At 35.6% G+C, this 16,864-nt stretch overlaps 1 protein-coding gene across 3 annotated transcripts in view; it reads left to right on the top strand.

Moving 5' to 3' along the window:
- The first annotated feature begins 8,511 nt into the window (after window positions 1-8,511).
- Window positions 8,512-16,864, top strand: part of LOC142332557 (esterase FE4-like) — a 57,486-nt gene continuing 49,133 nt past the window's right edge. For 2 of the 3 annotated variants that reach the window (XM_075379014.1, XM_075379015.1), the window contains exon 1: window positions 8,513-8,712. In XM_075379014.1, coding sequence (XP_075235129.1) covers window positions 8,650-8,712 — 63 coding nt within the window. In that variant the 5' untranslated portion in view covers window positions 8,513-8,649. Of the gene's footprint in view, window positions 8,713-16,864 lie in introns of all 3 variants that reach the window. The other variant, XM_075379016.1, reaches the window with a different exon arrangement.

The raw sequence follows: 16,864 nt of genomic DNA, 5'->3' as shown, positions 1-16,864 counted from the left end.
ACAATCTCTGCGGCAGAGTGGTATCGTTTCAGCCTTTCATCCATAAAGTCCAGAGTTCGAATCTCGGTTAGGTATGGCATTTTTTATGCGCTATACAATCTCCAATCTATATTCTTACCCATAATTTTTCAGGTTATGTTATGAATTAATAGAAAGAAATTAAAAATAGATAAGTAACGGTTTAACAAAAAGAGCTTGAAGTTTTTTTGTTGTCATTAGTGCTTAGTATTGGGTTAATACCCAATATATGATAAAAATGATATCGATATCAAAAAACGTAAGGCACTACATTTCTGTTATCAAAATTTCTGTTATTAATTTAGAATTTTGTTTAAAAAAAACGTGTTAAATATATTTAATAGACAATAGATACAATAATAGATAATAAACTATGTTTAAGCGTTCCATTCAAAAAAAAGAAAAATTTGTTATAAAACTCTTACCGGCCCAATTTCATTTATTAAACAACAAATAATCATAAGTATTGTATTATTTGTATTATTTATGTAAATTTGATATGTATTACATATAAATGAAATCGGATTGGTAAGAGTTTTGTAACAAGTTTTACTACCGTTTCCTTATTATATGGAACGCTTAAACATTGTTTATTATCTATTATTGAATGTCAATTACATAAATTTAACATGTATTTTTTTTAAACAAATTTCTAAATTAATAAAAAAATTTGATAATAGAAATGCTGTGTCCTACCTTTTTTGATATCAGTATCGTTTTGCTAAAAACAGTTTTATTTATTTATTTTTATTTTTTTGTGTATTTTTACGGGCATCGACTACTAAGGTCATTAGCCCTCGTCACATTCTTAAAGGAAATTAGTATCACCATGAGGTTCGTCATATGTAAGGGTGTAAAGGGCCCTTACATTTTATTTAAAAACACAAATTACACAGAAGCATTAAAACACCACAAAAACAAAAACAAAACAATACTTATGGGGTGTAAAGAGCCCCAAAATTAAAATTTGAGATAAAATTCTCGAAGAAGATAAAAGTAAAACTATGAAAACAATACCATACCATTCCATTTATTTTCATATACCAGTCTCGTTTAGTTGTTAATTTTAGCACCCTCGGGGCGACAAGAACCGCCGTGAAGCAGTATATTAGTCGCGCCAGGATGCCGTGGCAGTTGACTCCTTATAAACAGGCTACAGGCATCCATTGCGCTTACCATAGCCTCGCGCCCTCAGTCCACCCTTGAGGGTCCCCCATGCCATCATCGGACACACCCCGACTCACTGCTATTGATTGCAGACCAGCCAGGGTGGCCTAGGCAAGAGGGCTACCTCCCGTCGCTATACGTGCCACGCTTCGAGACTCCCATATATAAATAAATGAAACTACTTCTTAGAGACTCTTTATTACAGCTTTAAATTTTTCACTTTTACAGACTTCTAAGAACTCCACTGGCGTGTAAAAATGCAACTATCTTTTCTTCATTTCCATTATCCAGATCAGCAGTAATATCAGACGGAGCCTCTTTCTGAGGTCCTCATATATGATACACTCTTCTATTAGATGCTTGACTGTCAGTGTTTTATTACAAACACCGCACATTGGTCTCTCTTCGCCGGTTAACAAATATGAATTTGTTAATCGCGTGTGACCGATTCTAAGTCTGGTCGCAGCTACTTGTTCTCGGCGAGTCAACTTCACGTCGCTTTTCCATTTGTATGGAGAAGATTTAACAGAGTTTAATTTTGTATTTAAACTCCTCCATTCAGTATTCCACTTGTTTTTAACTACGTTAGTTAGACGGTTTTTAACATCTGCCACTCTTACAGGAAATGCATCCAAATCATCGCAGACTGTTGCCTTTCTGGCAGCTTCGTCTGCGCTCTCATTACCTATAATACCAGCATGCCCTGGAGTCCATACAAATACACATCGCTGTCCTCGTTGATTTAAAACGTATAAAATTTGACAGGATATAAAACGACAGGATATTTGAAATTAGGACATCCTTAATGTTTTTGTTTCGAATTGCAACAAGTGCACTTAAGGAATCGGAACAAATTAGCACTCTCTCTTCGCAATAATGTTCTGTGAAGCGAAGAGGTTGCTGAATGGCAGTGAGTTCTGCCGTATAAACACTGGCCACATCTGGCAGTTTCCAACAATGGGCTTCTCCATTTACATATATGGAGCATCCAACACCATGTTCGGTTTTAGAACCGTCAGTATAAATTCTAATATGTTCTTCGTAACTACTGACGTTTGCCAAAAATTCCTGTCGGATGATCACTGCTGGCTTCTTTTTTATTTCTCCCTGAGAGAGATCCAACCTTGTATTTACCGCTGGCAAAAGCCATGGGGGTTTTCTCTTGTAGAAATTGCTATTGTATCTGGAATAGCAATTTCGTATTTTCTTCTTAATTCGTGGTACCTAATTCCGGCTGGTCTGGAATAGGTATCACGATGTTCATATACTGCAGCCATTGGATGATTCATGAAAAGTTTATTATTTATATGGGCAGGAAAAACCCACACGTTTGCTGCATATCTTAACAAAAGGATCTCTCTTCTATAATTTAGTGGCATTATTCCGGCTTCGGACATTAGACTTGTCGCCGGACTTGTGCGGAAAGCGCCTGTCGCATATCTAATTCCGCTATTCTGAATTACGTCTAACTTTCTTAAATGCGACTTCCTAGCGGATGAATATACAATACATCCGTAGTCTAGTTTCGATTGAACCAATGTCTTATACAGTCTCAACAATATCTCTTTATCTGAGCCCCAATTAATATTCGATAAACATTTGATAATGTTTAGGGCTTTTTTGCATCTAACACTTAAGTCCTGTATGTGTAATCCCCATGTAAGGGATTTATCCAATACTAGTCCTAAAAATCTCACGTTGTCTTTATATTGTATTGGATCATTGCCGATTGTCAACGTAGGACTTTGATGAGGAATTCTCTTCCTACAGAAGTGTACACAGCACGTTTTTCCTGGTGAAAATTGGAATCCATTATTCCTCGCAACTTCATTTAGAGCGTTGATCGCTCGTTGCAATTTGTATTTCACCATAGCAGTCTTGTTGCTGGCATACACAATTGCCAAATCATCAACATAGATGCTTTTGCTGATTTCTACTGGAATGGCTAATATCAATTTATTAATGGCGATGGTAAACAAGGTACCGCTCAATGGTGAACCTTGTGGTATGCCAATTTCCAGGATTTTTACAGATGAATATTCGTTGTTGACACGTACTTGGAAAGTACGGTCATTCATATAGTTGCTCAATAAGATTGGCAGTTTGCCACGAATGCCCCATTCATGTACCTGGAGCATTATACCATGACGCCAGGTCATATCGAAAGCCTTCTGAAGATCAAAGAAGACTCCGGACACAATGTTTCCTTGTAATAAATCTGTTATATATAACGTTCTCTAAGTTAATCATTTGATCAGTGGTAGGATGGTATTGACGAAAACCTGCTTGATATGGTGATATCAGGTTTTCTTTTTCCAAAACCCAAACGAGTCGATTATTAATCATTTTTTAGAATATTTTTCCCGTAGCGCACGTCAAGGAGATAGGACGATAGCTATTGGGATCTGTTAAATTTTTATTTTTCTTTGGTACTGGAACAACATGGGCTTTTTTCCACTGCTGCGGGTACATTCCATCCCTCCATATTTGATTATACAATTCTAATAATCTGCGTTTTGCAGTGGTATTCAGCTGCCTGATAATATTATAATGGATTTCATCCGGACCAGCAGCTGTGTTGGCTGCTTTTTCCAACGCTTTCACGAATTCTTCCATTTTAAATGGTACATTATATGAGTAATTATACTCAGTTCTAAAATTTAGTAGACCTTCAAGTTGTTCTTTTTTGGTCCGAAAACCTTCTTCGTAGTTGGCCGTTTTGCTAGCCTTCTCGAAGTGATTGGACAATAGCTCTGCGATTTCGTTTGGAGTGTCTTTAATTTCATCTTCATCTTGAAGGCTAGTTATGGGAGCAAAGTTTTTACGCCCACAAATCGCCTTCACTTTCCTCCAAACGTCTGCTGCAGTAATAGTGCTGTCAATGGATGACACGTATTAATGCCAGGATCGTTTCTTTGAATCTATCGTAAAACGTTTTGCATACGCCCTGTATTTTTTAAAGGCAATAAGATTCTCTGTGGTAGAAGTTTCTTAAAGGCGTTATACGCCCTTTTCTTTCTTTTATTAGCTTCACTTATTTCATCGTTCCACCATGGAACGGGTTTCTTGGTAATTTTCCCAGATGTTTTGGGAATGAAACTCGATACCGACTCAAGTATCGCATCTGTTATAGCGTCGACATCGTCCTCGATAACTCCAGTTGTTTCAGGGAGTATCGTTCTAGCTGTGAAGCTCGTCCAATCTGCGTTTTCAAACAACCATCTTTTAGAGATGGGATATATTTTTCTTGTAACATCAGTTACAATTTGCACCGGGAAATGATCGCTTCCGTGCAAATCGTCTAAAATATGGAAGCTGTACCTCATGGTGCTATCGATTCGCTTATCATTGCAAGATCTATACAGGACGTCGATCCATCTCTGGCATTGAAAAAGGTTCCTGACCTGTCGTTTAAAAGAATAAGTTCAGAATTCATCAGGAACCTTTCCAATTCTCTTCCGCGGGGATCTACTCGATCCGATCCCCAAAGAGAATTATGAGCATTAAAATCACCCACTAGTAAAATAGGTGGGGGAAGCTCAGAAATTAATCGTGCTATGTCATCCTCCTTCCAATCAAAATTCGGCAGGTATATGCTGCAGACAGTGATTTCAAGCGGACGCTTCATACTAAACGGCGACCGCTTGTAGAACAACCGCTTCGGTGGTAGCTCTGGTCGATGTTAATATGGCTACTCCACCTCTAACTCTAATATTTGGCGGTTGATCTCGCCGAAATGTATGATATCCTTTTAATTAAAAATTTTCATTTCGGCTGAATTCTTGCAGAATATACAAATCGGGTCTACATCATGTACCAAGCGTTGGAGCTCATGGATGTTTGAAAAACATCCATTGATGTTCCATTGTACTATCGACTCGCTGATTTTAAATTAAATTATAGCCTAGGTTTTCCTTTCGGCCATCCTTTTTTTCTTTTTTTCTCCATATTGCGAACAGCATCGTGTTCGCGGAGAACGTCGTCGCCCGTGTAGCTTCCGGTCTCCGAATCGGAGACCATCGAAGCCGCCGACGAGACGGGCATGGATCGGCGCCGGTTTCAGGCGCCGATTGAGAGGCGGTAACTTGGCCGCTCCCCGACACGGGGATAGCACCGGTCACCGACTGTGAAAGGGGGGACACTCGCCCCCTGTGTGATTTTTTGTGGCCTCTGGAGTTTGGAGGCCACCTCAGTTGCAGGAGGCTTGGGAGCCTCCATAACAGATTCTGTAGCTATTACTTTCGGTTTATCAATAAGTATCTCACTAAGACGGACTTGGCTTTCTACTTTGGCGTCCGTTTTTTTACTCTATAGGAGCAACTTTCATTTTAACTGATTTATCTTCGGGTGGCTGTACTACTATCTTTGGCTTTATAGGATCTTTACTATTGAAAGGTTTCATTTTATTATCAATAATTCTTTCAATCATGTTACCCAAAGTCTGGCTAACGCTTCTGAGCGTTAGACAGACTTTGGCTAACTCAGTTAGAGTCAGCCTAGACTCAGTCTAGGCTGATCGCTTCTGCATGCGACGCTTCCATTCCCCACGGGGGACCGAGGCACCAAAAGCGACCCGTGTACTGGTGGACACCGGAGATTGCGGGGTTGCGCCGAGAGTGTCTTCGACTAAGACGGGTGGCGCAACGTGCGAGGAATCGCATAGACGCGAACGCCAGGTCAACCCGGTATAAGACGACAAAGAAGCGGCTCCGTGAGCAAGGCACGCTGCTGGAGAGAACTGACGGAGGCCGTGGATGCAGACCCTTGGGGGCTAGGTTGCAAGATAGTAACTCGGCGATTGGGGGTCTCGCGGTCACCAGCTCCACTAGACGAGGCTAAAGCGGAACACGTCGTTAAGACGTTGTTCCCGGCCCACTCGGTCCGTGCCGAGCGGGACTTCAGCAACGTGGGCGACTTCCCGCTCTTCTCGATGGAGGAACTGGAAGGAGTCCTACGGTCGCTGAAATGCAAAAAAGCCCCTGGTCCCGACGGTATACCGGCCGAGGTACTCAAACTAGTGGGGCGCTGCAGGCCCCGTCTTCTACTAGACATGTATAATGCATGTCTGAAGGCTGGGTCTTTTAGCGCCAGGTGGAAGACCGCGCGTCTTGTGCTAATTCCCAAGGGAAAAGAAAACCCAGAGTCGCCATCCTCCTACCGCCCATTGTGTATGCTTGACACAGCTGGGAAGGTATTGGAGAAGCTGTTAAAGAAAAGACTGGTTACGGCGATGAATCAGGCAGGTGGCCTGTCACCTAACCAGTACGGTTTCCGGCAGGGTCGGTCGACCCTAGACGGAATTCAGGAGGTTGTTGTGGCAATGCGGCGAGCAGAGGACCACAATCATTTTTCGCGACGTGTGGTCCTTCTCGTTACGTTGGACGTAAAAAACGTGTTCAACTCCGCACGGTGGAGCGATATGATTCGGGCCCTGGAGCATTCGTTCCACGTGCCTCAATACCTTCTCAGAATGGTAGACGCATACCTGAGGAACCGCGGTCTCATTTACGAGACCGCAGCAGGCTGGCATAGGACTACGATCATGTCAGGGGCGGCGTAGGGGTCGATTCTCGGCCCCGACCTTTGGAACGCCGTCTACGATGGCTTGCTGAGGCTGGAGATGCTTGAAGAATCTGCCCTGGTTGGGTACGCTGACGACGTTGCGCTACTTGTCGCAGACCGCGACGTGGAGCGCGTCCAACTGAGGCTCAGTCGGGCCATGCACAGAGTCGGTGCCTGGCTGGACGATCATGGATTGTCTCTAGCCCTCAGCAAAACGGAGATCGTAGTTCTCACGAAGAAACGTATCGACACCCTTCTCTCCCTGCGGGTCGGGGTAGAGGTTGTCGAGACCAAGCCGGCCGCAAAGTACCTCGGTATGATGATTGACCGGAAACTCAGCTTTGCTGAGCAGCTTCGTACAGCCGCCGAAAAAGCTACGAGAGCCGTAACTGCTCTCAGCCGGCTTATGGCGGCGGACCGAAGGCCAGCAGACGGCGATTGCTGATGTCCACGGTGCATTCCATCCTGTTATACGGGTCGGAAGTGTGGGCCCAGGCATTAAGAGTTGCGAGAAACCGGAAGCGGCTCGCGCAGGTGCAACGCACCGCAGCCTTGCGAGTCGCTTCCGCATATCGGACGGTCTCCGAGCCTGCAGTACTTGTGGTCGCCGGCGTCATACCCATTGCTACATTAGCAAGGGAGCCCCAGGCGATCTACAGGAGGCGACGGGCAGGCAAAGACCGGGTGACCATTGCCAACGAGGAACGCACTCGCACGTTCCTCGCATAGCAAGAGACCTTGGACCACGAGACCAGAGGACGATAGACCGCAAGGCTTATTCCTCCGGTCAGACCGTGGACGGAGCGACGGCATGGAGAAGTGGAGTACTACATGACCCAATTTTTAACGGGTCATGGGTACTTCCGCGCTTACCTCCATGTCATAGGGAAAGCGCTGTCCCCCGACTGCCTGTATTGTCCCGGTGTATGGGACGACGCTGAGCACACCTTTTTCAAATGTGCTCGGTGGGCGGCAGATCGAGGGACACTAGAGGCGGATCACGGAGCACTGAGTCCCCACAACGTGGTTGCAATGATGCTCCGTGACCTTAGCAGCTGGGAAAGTGTAGCCCGATTCGTCGGCAACATACTCAGGGCCAAAAAGGTTGATCTGGATAGTCCTGAAAATTAGGTAGCACCTAACAGGCTAGTAAGTAGTTTTAGTCGGTAGTCTGCTGATGGTGATTGGATAATACTATCAGCGGGAGCCCGACATTCCGTGCGTAAATGCATTTCCACCTCCCTCCTCAAAAAAAAAAATTATTATTATTATTGTGTTTTGAATATTGTATTTTTAATTTATATGTGGGTTGTTGACTTGTGGCTGTTCTTTTGTGGCTTTATGTGATATTGTGCAACATACAAAGGTTTTGTGTAACTGTTCTGTTGAACAAATAAAAATAATAAAATTATTATTATTATTATTATTATTATTTATATGTCAAATAGTATTATTGTGGTTCTATGTTTAAATATATGAGAATATCATACCAAAATGACCTTGCTGGTCTTTATCTTTTGTTGTATAATCTATATGTAATTGATATATTTGTTGTTTTTTTTTTTTTATTATTATATTTAAAATATCTTTGACATATATACATATATAATTAATAAATTTATTTGTGTATTTGAATTAATGTAGCTAATAACATACATTTTTATAAAAAATAAGACCATTTTATTTCTAATATTACTAGACTTACGAAATGCAGTGCTTGTGCGTGTGTGGGTATTCTTAAAAGAAAACTCACCACATGATAGATCATTACTCAATTAGCACTTGGTTACTGTACATCGTGGAATTTTATTTATTCTTTTATTAAGTTATATTATTTTTTACTTAATTGTAATTGTTAAAAAAAACCTTTAAATTTTTTTTTTTTAAATACATACTATTAATATGTATGTAATATATTATATTATGTTTTCGATTTATGTTTTCACATTTTGTGAATCTTCAGTGGCAAGTATTTATTTTTTCTTTATTATTTTTATTATTGCTGTTGGAATTTTTATTTATTATTTTATTGTTTATTACCGATTCTAATCTTCGGTAATGAACCTGTTTTATTTAATTCAATTTAAACTATCCGTTTAAATTACATTAAATGTTTATTGAAATAAAACGCTGAAGAAAAGCTTTCAAAAAAAAATATGCTCTTTTAATTGAAGTAAATTTATTAGTTCTACTAGTACTAAATTTTTTTATTATACTTTAAATTTAATATTATTTTTATATTCATTAATTTACTTTAATTTTAATTTTTTATTTCCTTGTACGAAGTAAAGGAATATTGTGATCGCGAAACATTTCGGTTTTCAGATTTTAATGGAAATATCCATTTTTACCATCCCTGAATCCATTTTGACTAGTTTTGGCTTGACGTCTGTCCCTACGTACGTGCGTATATATTTCGTGTAACTCAAAAACGATTAGCCGTAGGATGTTGAAATTTTGAATTAAGAAATGTGGTAATATCTAGTTGTACACCTCCCCTTTTGATTGCAATCGACTGAACTAAAAGTGTCCAAAAAATCCCAAAAATATTTGGATGTTTGGCTTTTTATTAACTGCAATAATAAGCCCTTATTGAGAGCTTTTCAAGTATATATCATAAGTGGTGCTTATTTTCAGTAGTTACAGAGTTATAGACAAATAAAATTTTAATTAATGAAACATTTGGATCTTAAAACGAAAGGCACAGCTGTTCAAATTCCTTTTCCTTTTTTTTTAATTTAATTTTTTTAACTTTTTTTTAAATTTAAATAAAAATTTAAATAAATTAAATAAAATTTTAAATTTAAATTTAAATATAATGATTTATTAATAAATTATTTACCCGCCATTGTAAAAAAAAATTTACAATAAATAATAATTATTCAGTAATAATAATAATTAAAAAAAAAATATGATAAAAAATCAGAAGTTATTAATGAAATAAAATTTTATGTACTTTTAAAAATGTATATATGTAATTTAATAGGCATTATTACATACATATATATATATATGCAATAAATTTGCTGAAACATCTGATTATTTAGCATTATTTGAAAATTATAATTTAGAATCGTATTATTTTTTAATGTCTGAAACTTTTGTTAATCAGCAACTCACGAAGATACGAATAATGCTGATCTAATAATATGAGTAATAAAAAGACTTTTACTTTATCCTAATATTTCATGTAAGATTGTTGAATTAATAATTGTATAAATATTTGATGTCAATAAAAAGTAATATTTCAACTATTGTGAACTGTCCAATTTATTAAAGAATTGTAGGATCGTATCTCACTTTCAATGAAATAAGTTTAAATGAAGTGCAGTAAAAAATGTGTATATGTGATTTAATAGGCGTTCAAGGAAGTCATGAGGTGTTCACATTTTTTTAATATTTACCTTTACTAAACTGATGATGATTGTTTAACAATCGAAACGCGCGATAATAATTTTTTAGATTTTTTGTACCCCTATATCTCAGTAACCACATAAATTAATTATCATAGAATTTTTTGTAGTAGTTTATGCGTTAGATTGGTTAATTCTATTTAATTTCTGGGAGAAAAATTGGCTGGGGGATGTTAGGCTGAGAAAATTATGATTGTGTGTTATATTTCTTAAGAATATGGCGTTCATGATTGTTTTATATATATATATTTATGTATATAAAACTACTACTCCGTGGCGAAGTGTTAACATATGTGCCTTTCATCCGTAAGGTCCTGGTTTCGAATCCCGGTTAACCTTGGTATTTTCCATACTCTACAAATTTCTTCTAATATAAGCTTGTTGTTTATTTAAGAATAAATAAATTATAATTTTTCTAAATGAAATGTTTTCAGAATGGAAATAATTGTTTAACCTTATAAACTGAGATAAAAAGCAAATTTTTTAAATATTTTTTAAAATGGAGTTTTTGTAAATTATCAATTTAAAATTAAATCAAATGTTTAACGTTTTAAAAAGAATAAAATTGAATTCTATCAAAAGAAAATATGTTTTGCGCAGTTCTACGCACAAGAAGACGGACTTTCGTTAATATAATTTGGTTTTAATTTTTTTTTTTTAATTTGGTTAAATAATGCTAATAATATATACAGCAGATAAAGAAACTTCAACGTTTGAACTTGTAGCATCAGAACGAATCACGTTTCTAAACTGCACTCAAATTTTTTTAACGTTAAATTGAGCGTAACTTATAGAACAACTCAACCAATCTTCATCAAATTTTCATATGAACTACTACATACAATATATATCTAAATTTCAATGAAATTGATCAAATAATTTTGGAGATTTTCGGGTCAGAAAATTTTATAAATAAGACTATATACCGTGTGTGTCACGAAGAGGTATTCGCTTTTGATTAAGTATTACTCTTTCACTCCCCGCCGGTTCCATTGAAAATTTACAGACCTTTTAACGAACTTTCTAAATATGTTCTGTGAAAATTTCAACCTTCTAGGATATATAGAAACAAAATGGCGTTTTTCAAATAAAATCATCAATTTCAGATAAACCACATTTTTTATTCATTACAAAATAACTGGTAAAAATTATTAAAAATTGATTATAGTTAAATCTAGACTGATTAAAAACAATTAGTCATGGTTATGATTAATTATTAGCTGGCTAGCTTGCTTGTTTAATTTAGTTTGAATAGCTGTTTAACAATACATCATCTGGCTTTAATATTTTTACCAGGTATTTTGTAATTAATAAAAATATGATTTACCTGAAATTGTTGGTTTAATTTGAAAGCCGCAATTTTGTTTCTAAAAATCCTTTTAGAACATTCATTAAAAAGTTTGTAAAATTTCAATAGAATCAGTGGGGAATGAGTGAATGACACTAAATCAAAAGCGCGTATGGGACACATTGTCTATTCAGTGTCCTTAAAAAGTAAGGCCAAACTCTAAGAAGTAATTCTACTTAACATACTGAAGAAAAGATGTCCAGTGAACATAGATCAAAAAACGCATATTTTTCTGTCCGTCCGTCATTTTGTGTTTTTTAAAAAAAATTATTTTTCAAGAATGGTTGGAGATAACGCAATAAAATTTTGTACTTTATTTTAAACTAATATTTTTTAATAGGAAAAAATAACGATACTCTTCGTTGATAGATTTCAAAATTGGGGTCATTTCAATCTTAAATATCTTAGGAATTATTAGATTCATCAAATTGTGTTGTAGTATAAAAATTATTAAACATTTTTTTTTTAACAAAAAGACACCTTGGTGGTAAAAATCCGACGACAAACAATAGAGTTATTCCAAAAAGTAGACCTATACCGATTTGGCGGCCATCTTGTTTTTTTATTATTATCTTGGCTGACTTGATAACTAAATCAAATCAGAAACCCCGATATATATGCACACATATACCGGATATCCTAGACTACACGTCCATCCCTTCTAAAATTGAAAGAAGTGATTTTTTTTTGGAAAATACAAAACAATTTGATCACTAAATTGAGGGCGCTCATAGTATCAACTTCCTTTCGACCGGAAGCGGGCTAACAAGACAAGAAGTTCATTTTTTTTAAATGGGACACATATATTTTCACCGCGAATTTTGATGCTAGAGGCAAAGATACGAAAGTCTTCTCCGAAACATTTTTCCATAGTCATCTTTAACCTCTAAATAACCTTCAAACTTTACCTAGTCCTAAATTCCTTTCAAAACCTCTTTTAAGCACCAAAAAACTTGATTTTTACAAAACAAAAAAAATTTACAATACATGACACTAGCGCTCTTTCTGGTGACAGGTGGTATTATATTTTTTAATTAAAAAATAAGAATATATGCAAAAATGTTTTTTTTTCAAAATCGCACCATTATCCCAAAAAATGCTCTAAACTAGTGGCTAAGTGAGTACACTGCGTCAATAATACCATTTTTTTTTTGTCTTCAGTCATTTGACTGGTTTGATGCAGCTCTCCAAGATTCCCTATCTAGTGCTAGTCGTTTCATTTCAGTATACCCTCTACATCCTACATCCCTAACAATTTGTTTTAGATATTCCAAACGTGGCCTGCCTACACAATTTTTCCCTTCTACCTGTCCTTCCAATATTAAAGCGACTATTCCAGGATGCCTTAGTATGTGGCCTATAAGTCTGTCTCTTCTTTTAAATATATTTCTCCAAATGTTTCTTTCATCAATTTGCCGCAATACCTCTTCATTTGCCACTTTATCCACCCGTCTGATTTTTAACATTCTCCTATAGCACCACATTTCAAAAGCTTCTAATCTTTTCTTCTCAGATACTCCGATTGTCCAAGTTTCACTTCCATATAAAGCGACACTCCAAACATATACTTTCAAAAATCTTTTCCTAACATTTAAATTAATTTTTGATGTAAACAAATTATATTTCTTACTGAAGGCTCGTTTAGCTTGTGCTATTCGGCATTTTATATCGCTCCTGCTTCGTCCATCTATAATACCATACCATGCGTCAATTCGCGGTGAAAATATGTGTCCCATTTAAAAAAATTAACTTCTTGTCTTGTTAGTACACATCAAACTGTTTTGTATTTTCCAAAAAAAAATCACTTTTTTCAATTTTAGAAGGGGTGGACGTGTAGTCTAGGATATCCGGTATATGTGTGTGTGTGTGTGTGTGTGTATATATATATATATATATATATATATATATATATATCGGGGTTTCTGAATTAATTTAGTTATCAAGTCAGCCAAGATAATAAAAAAAAAAAAAACAAGATGGCCGCCAAATCGGTATAGGTCTATTTTTTGCAATAACTCTATCGTTTGTCATCGGATTAATTAATTTGTTTACATCAAAAATTAATTTAAATGTCAGGAAAAGATTTTTGAAAGTATATGTTTGGAGTGTCGCTTTATATGGAAGTGAAACTTGGACAATCGGAGTATCTGAGAAGAAAAGATTAGAAGCTTTTGAAATGTGGTGCTATAGGAGAATGTTAAAAATCAGATGGGTGGATAAAGTGACAAATGAAGAGGTGTTGCGGCAAATTGATGAAAGAAACATTTGGAGAAATATATTTAAAAGAAGAGACAGACTTATAGGCCACATACTAAGGCATCCTGAAATAGTCGCTTTAATATTGGAAGGACAGGTAGAAGGAAAATATTGTGTTCTCAGGCTACGTTTGGAATATGTAAAACAAATTGTTAGGGATGTAGGATGTAGAGGGTATACTGAAATGAAACGACTAGCACTAGATAAGGAATCTTGTAGAGCTGCATCAAACCAGTCAAATGACTGAAGATCAAAAAAAAGAATTTCTCTCCACTAGGAGTCTTCTGGACCTCTCTGTGTTCATTAAATTCATGCTTGCGAGAATAATAATGATAAATAAAAATTAAAGCCTGTTCAATATATAAAACTATCAGTTTATTGATATTTCTTCAGAGCAACAGTTTGTTCAGCTCTGACCAACTATTTTGTTTTTAATTTTCCCGTCCCGGTTTCGCTTGCGAAATACATAATCAGAATTACAAATATAGATTACCATTTTTTTAATTTTTTTTTTTTTGTTTAACCTCCGGAACACCGTTAGATATTGCTTCGGAGGATGAGATGAATGATTTGTAGTGTGTGTGAAAATGCCATGCCTGACCGGGATTCGAACCGGGGACCTCCGGATGAAAGGGCGAGACGCTACTACTCGTCCCACATAGGCCGGCACCAAATCTCATTAATATTGATTCAATAGCAGTAATATAAAACGGCAAAAATGTAAAAAACAATTTATATTTTTTATCCCTTATAATATTAAAATTAAAAAAATCTGAAAATGATATTTAGATATTTATCTGAAGAATATGACAAGCCCATATAGAGTAAATATCTCCTTTAGTATAGTAGGAAACGGGGAAACTGCAATCATTGTTCAAATTTTTTTTACCTTTCTTCATCCCTTTCAAGGTTTATTTCAAAAAAATTTAGAAATTGGTTTTAGATATTTACATGAAAATTACACACACATCAAGAATCAAGTATCTTCATTTGTAACCGAGAAATTAAAAAAATAGTAAATTTCATTATACTCCATTTTAACCCATTAAAACTTGGAATTTCAAAATGGTTTTTAGATATTCACATGACGATTACACACAGCAAACCTGCAATTTTACCTGGTGAGGAAGGAAGTGAGGAAGCGATAGATAATTATACAAACTGGTGTGTAATATTTACGAAAATGGGGAAGTTCCATCAGACTTCAAAAAGAGTGTCATCATCATGATACCAAAGAAAGCAGAAACAGATAAATCTGAAAAATATAGAACAATTAGCTTAACCACTCATGCATCAAAAAGCTTTACTAGAATTCTATACAGAAAAATTGAGAGGAAAGTAGAAGAAGTATTAGGAGAAGACCAATTTGGTTTCAGGAAAAGTATAGAGACAATGGAAGCAATTTTAGCACTCAGGTTAATACTAGAAATGAAGATTAAAGAAAAACAAACATTTACGTAGCACTTATGACTTAGAAAAGGCACCTGATAACATAGACTAGAATAAAATGTTTAGCATTTTAAAAAATTTAGCGTTCAAGTATAGATATAGAAGAACAATTGCTAACATTACTGGAATTAAGCTGCAACAGTAATAATCAAAGAACATAAGAAAGAAGTCGTAATAAAAAAGGGAGTTCAACAAGGATGTTCGCTATCCCCCGATACTTTTTAATCTTTACATAGAACTAGCAGATAATGATGTTAAAGAACAATTTAGATCCAGAGTAATGATACAAGATGAAAAGCTAAAGATGCTACGATTTGCTGGTGATGTAGTAGTAATTATAGCTGAGAGTAAAAAAGATTTAAAAGAAACAATGAATGGCATGGATGAAGTCCTACACAAAAACTACCGCATGAAAATAAACAAGACCAAAACAAAAATAATGAAATGTAGTAGAAATAATGTAATGAACCACTGAATATAAAAATAGGAAGAGAAAAGATTATAGAGGTAGAAGAATTCTATTATTTGGAAAGTAGAATTACTAAAGATGGACAAAGCAGGAGCAATATAAAATGCCGAATAGCACAAGCAAAATGAGCATTCAGTCAGAAATATAATTTGTTTACATCAAAAATTAATTTAAATGTCAGGAAAAGATTTTTGAAATGTTTTGATATGTTTGGAATGTCGCTTTATATGGAAGTGAAACTTGGACGATCAGAGTATCTGATAAGAAAAGATTAGAAGCTTATGAAATGTGGTGCTATAGGATAATATTAAAAATCAAATGGGTGGATAAAGTGACAAATAAAGAGATGTTGCGGCAAATAGATGAAGAAGAAAGAAGCATTTGGAAAAATATAGTTAAAAGAAGAAACAGACTTATCGGCCACATATTAAGGCATCCTGGAATAGTTGCTTTGATATTGGAGGAACAGGTAGAAGGAAAAAATTGTCCAGGCAGGCAACATTTGGAGTATGTAAAACAAATTGTTAGGGATGTAGGATGTAGGGGGTATAACAAAATGAAACGACTGACACTAGATAGGAAATTTTGAAGAGCTGCATCAAATCAGTCAAATGACTGAAGACAAAAAAGAGCATCATTAAGTCTAGAGGTTAAAATTTTGTTACTTATTTAAATCTGCAACCAATAAATAAACTTATATAAAGATTAAATTTTTTATTATAGTATAATAATACAAAATATAATAAAAGTCATAAAGTTAAAACATAAGAAACTTTTTAACCATAGTAATAAAAACCTCTTTTTAATAATAAAAATTAAAAGAGAGCCAAAGAACAAAAAACAGAATATATATTTTTTAGAGGTGGAGAATAAATTTTAAGAAGAAACTTTCCAAAGATATTCATATGTAGGTTAACCTTTAAAAATTTTCTTAAGTAAAAATTTCTCTAAATCTAACACCCCCTTCAATAAAGGGTAATATAAGAAAAATAAAACTTACAAAAAACCTTTCTGCATTTTACGTTTGGAGTCCATAATTTAAAAAAATTTTATCCATATCTCGATAGCTCTATATTTGAAGTTTACAGTTTAAACAAATTTTTGAAAAATATTTAAACCAAAGCGAGATAGAGCAAAATAGTCTTCTCTTTTTATCATTCAACAGTAGTCCCTCATCATAGA

Source organism: Lycorma delicatula, chromosome 11 (genome assembly GCF_047948215.1).
Source record: "Lycorma delicatula isolate Av1 chromosome 11, ASM4794821v1, whole genome shotgun sequence".
NCBI classification, from domain to species: domain Eukaryota; kingdom Metazoa; phylum Arthropoda; class Insecta; order Hemiptera; family Fulgoridae; genus Lycorma; species Lycorma delicatula.
This window is presented reverse-complemented; position numbering and strand designations above follow the sequence as displayed.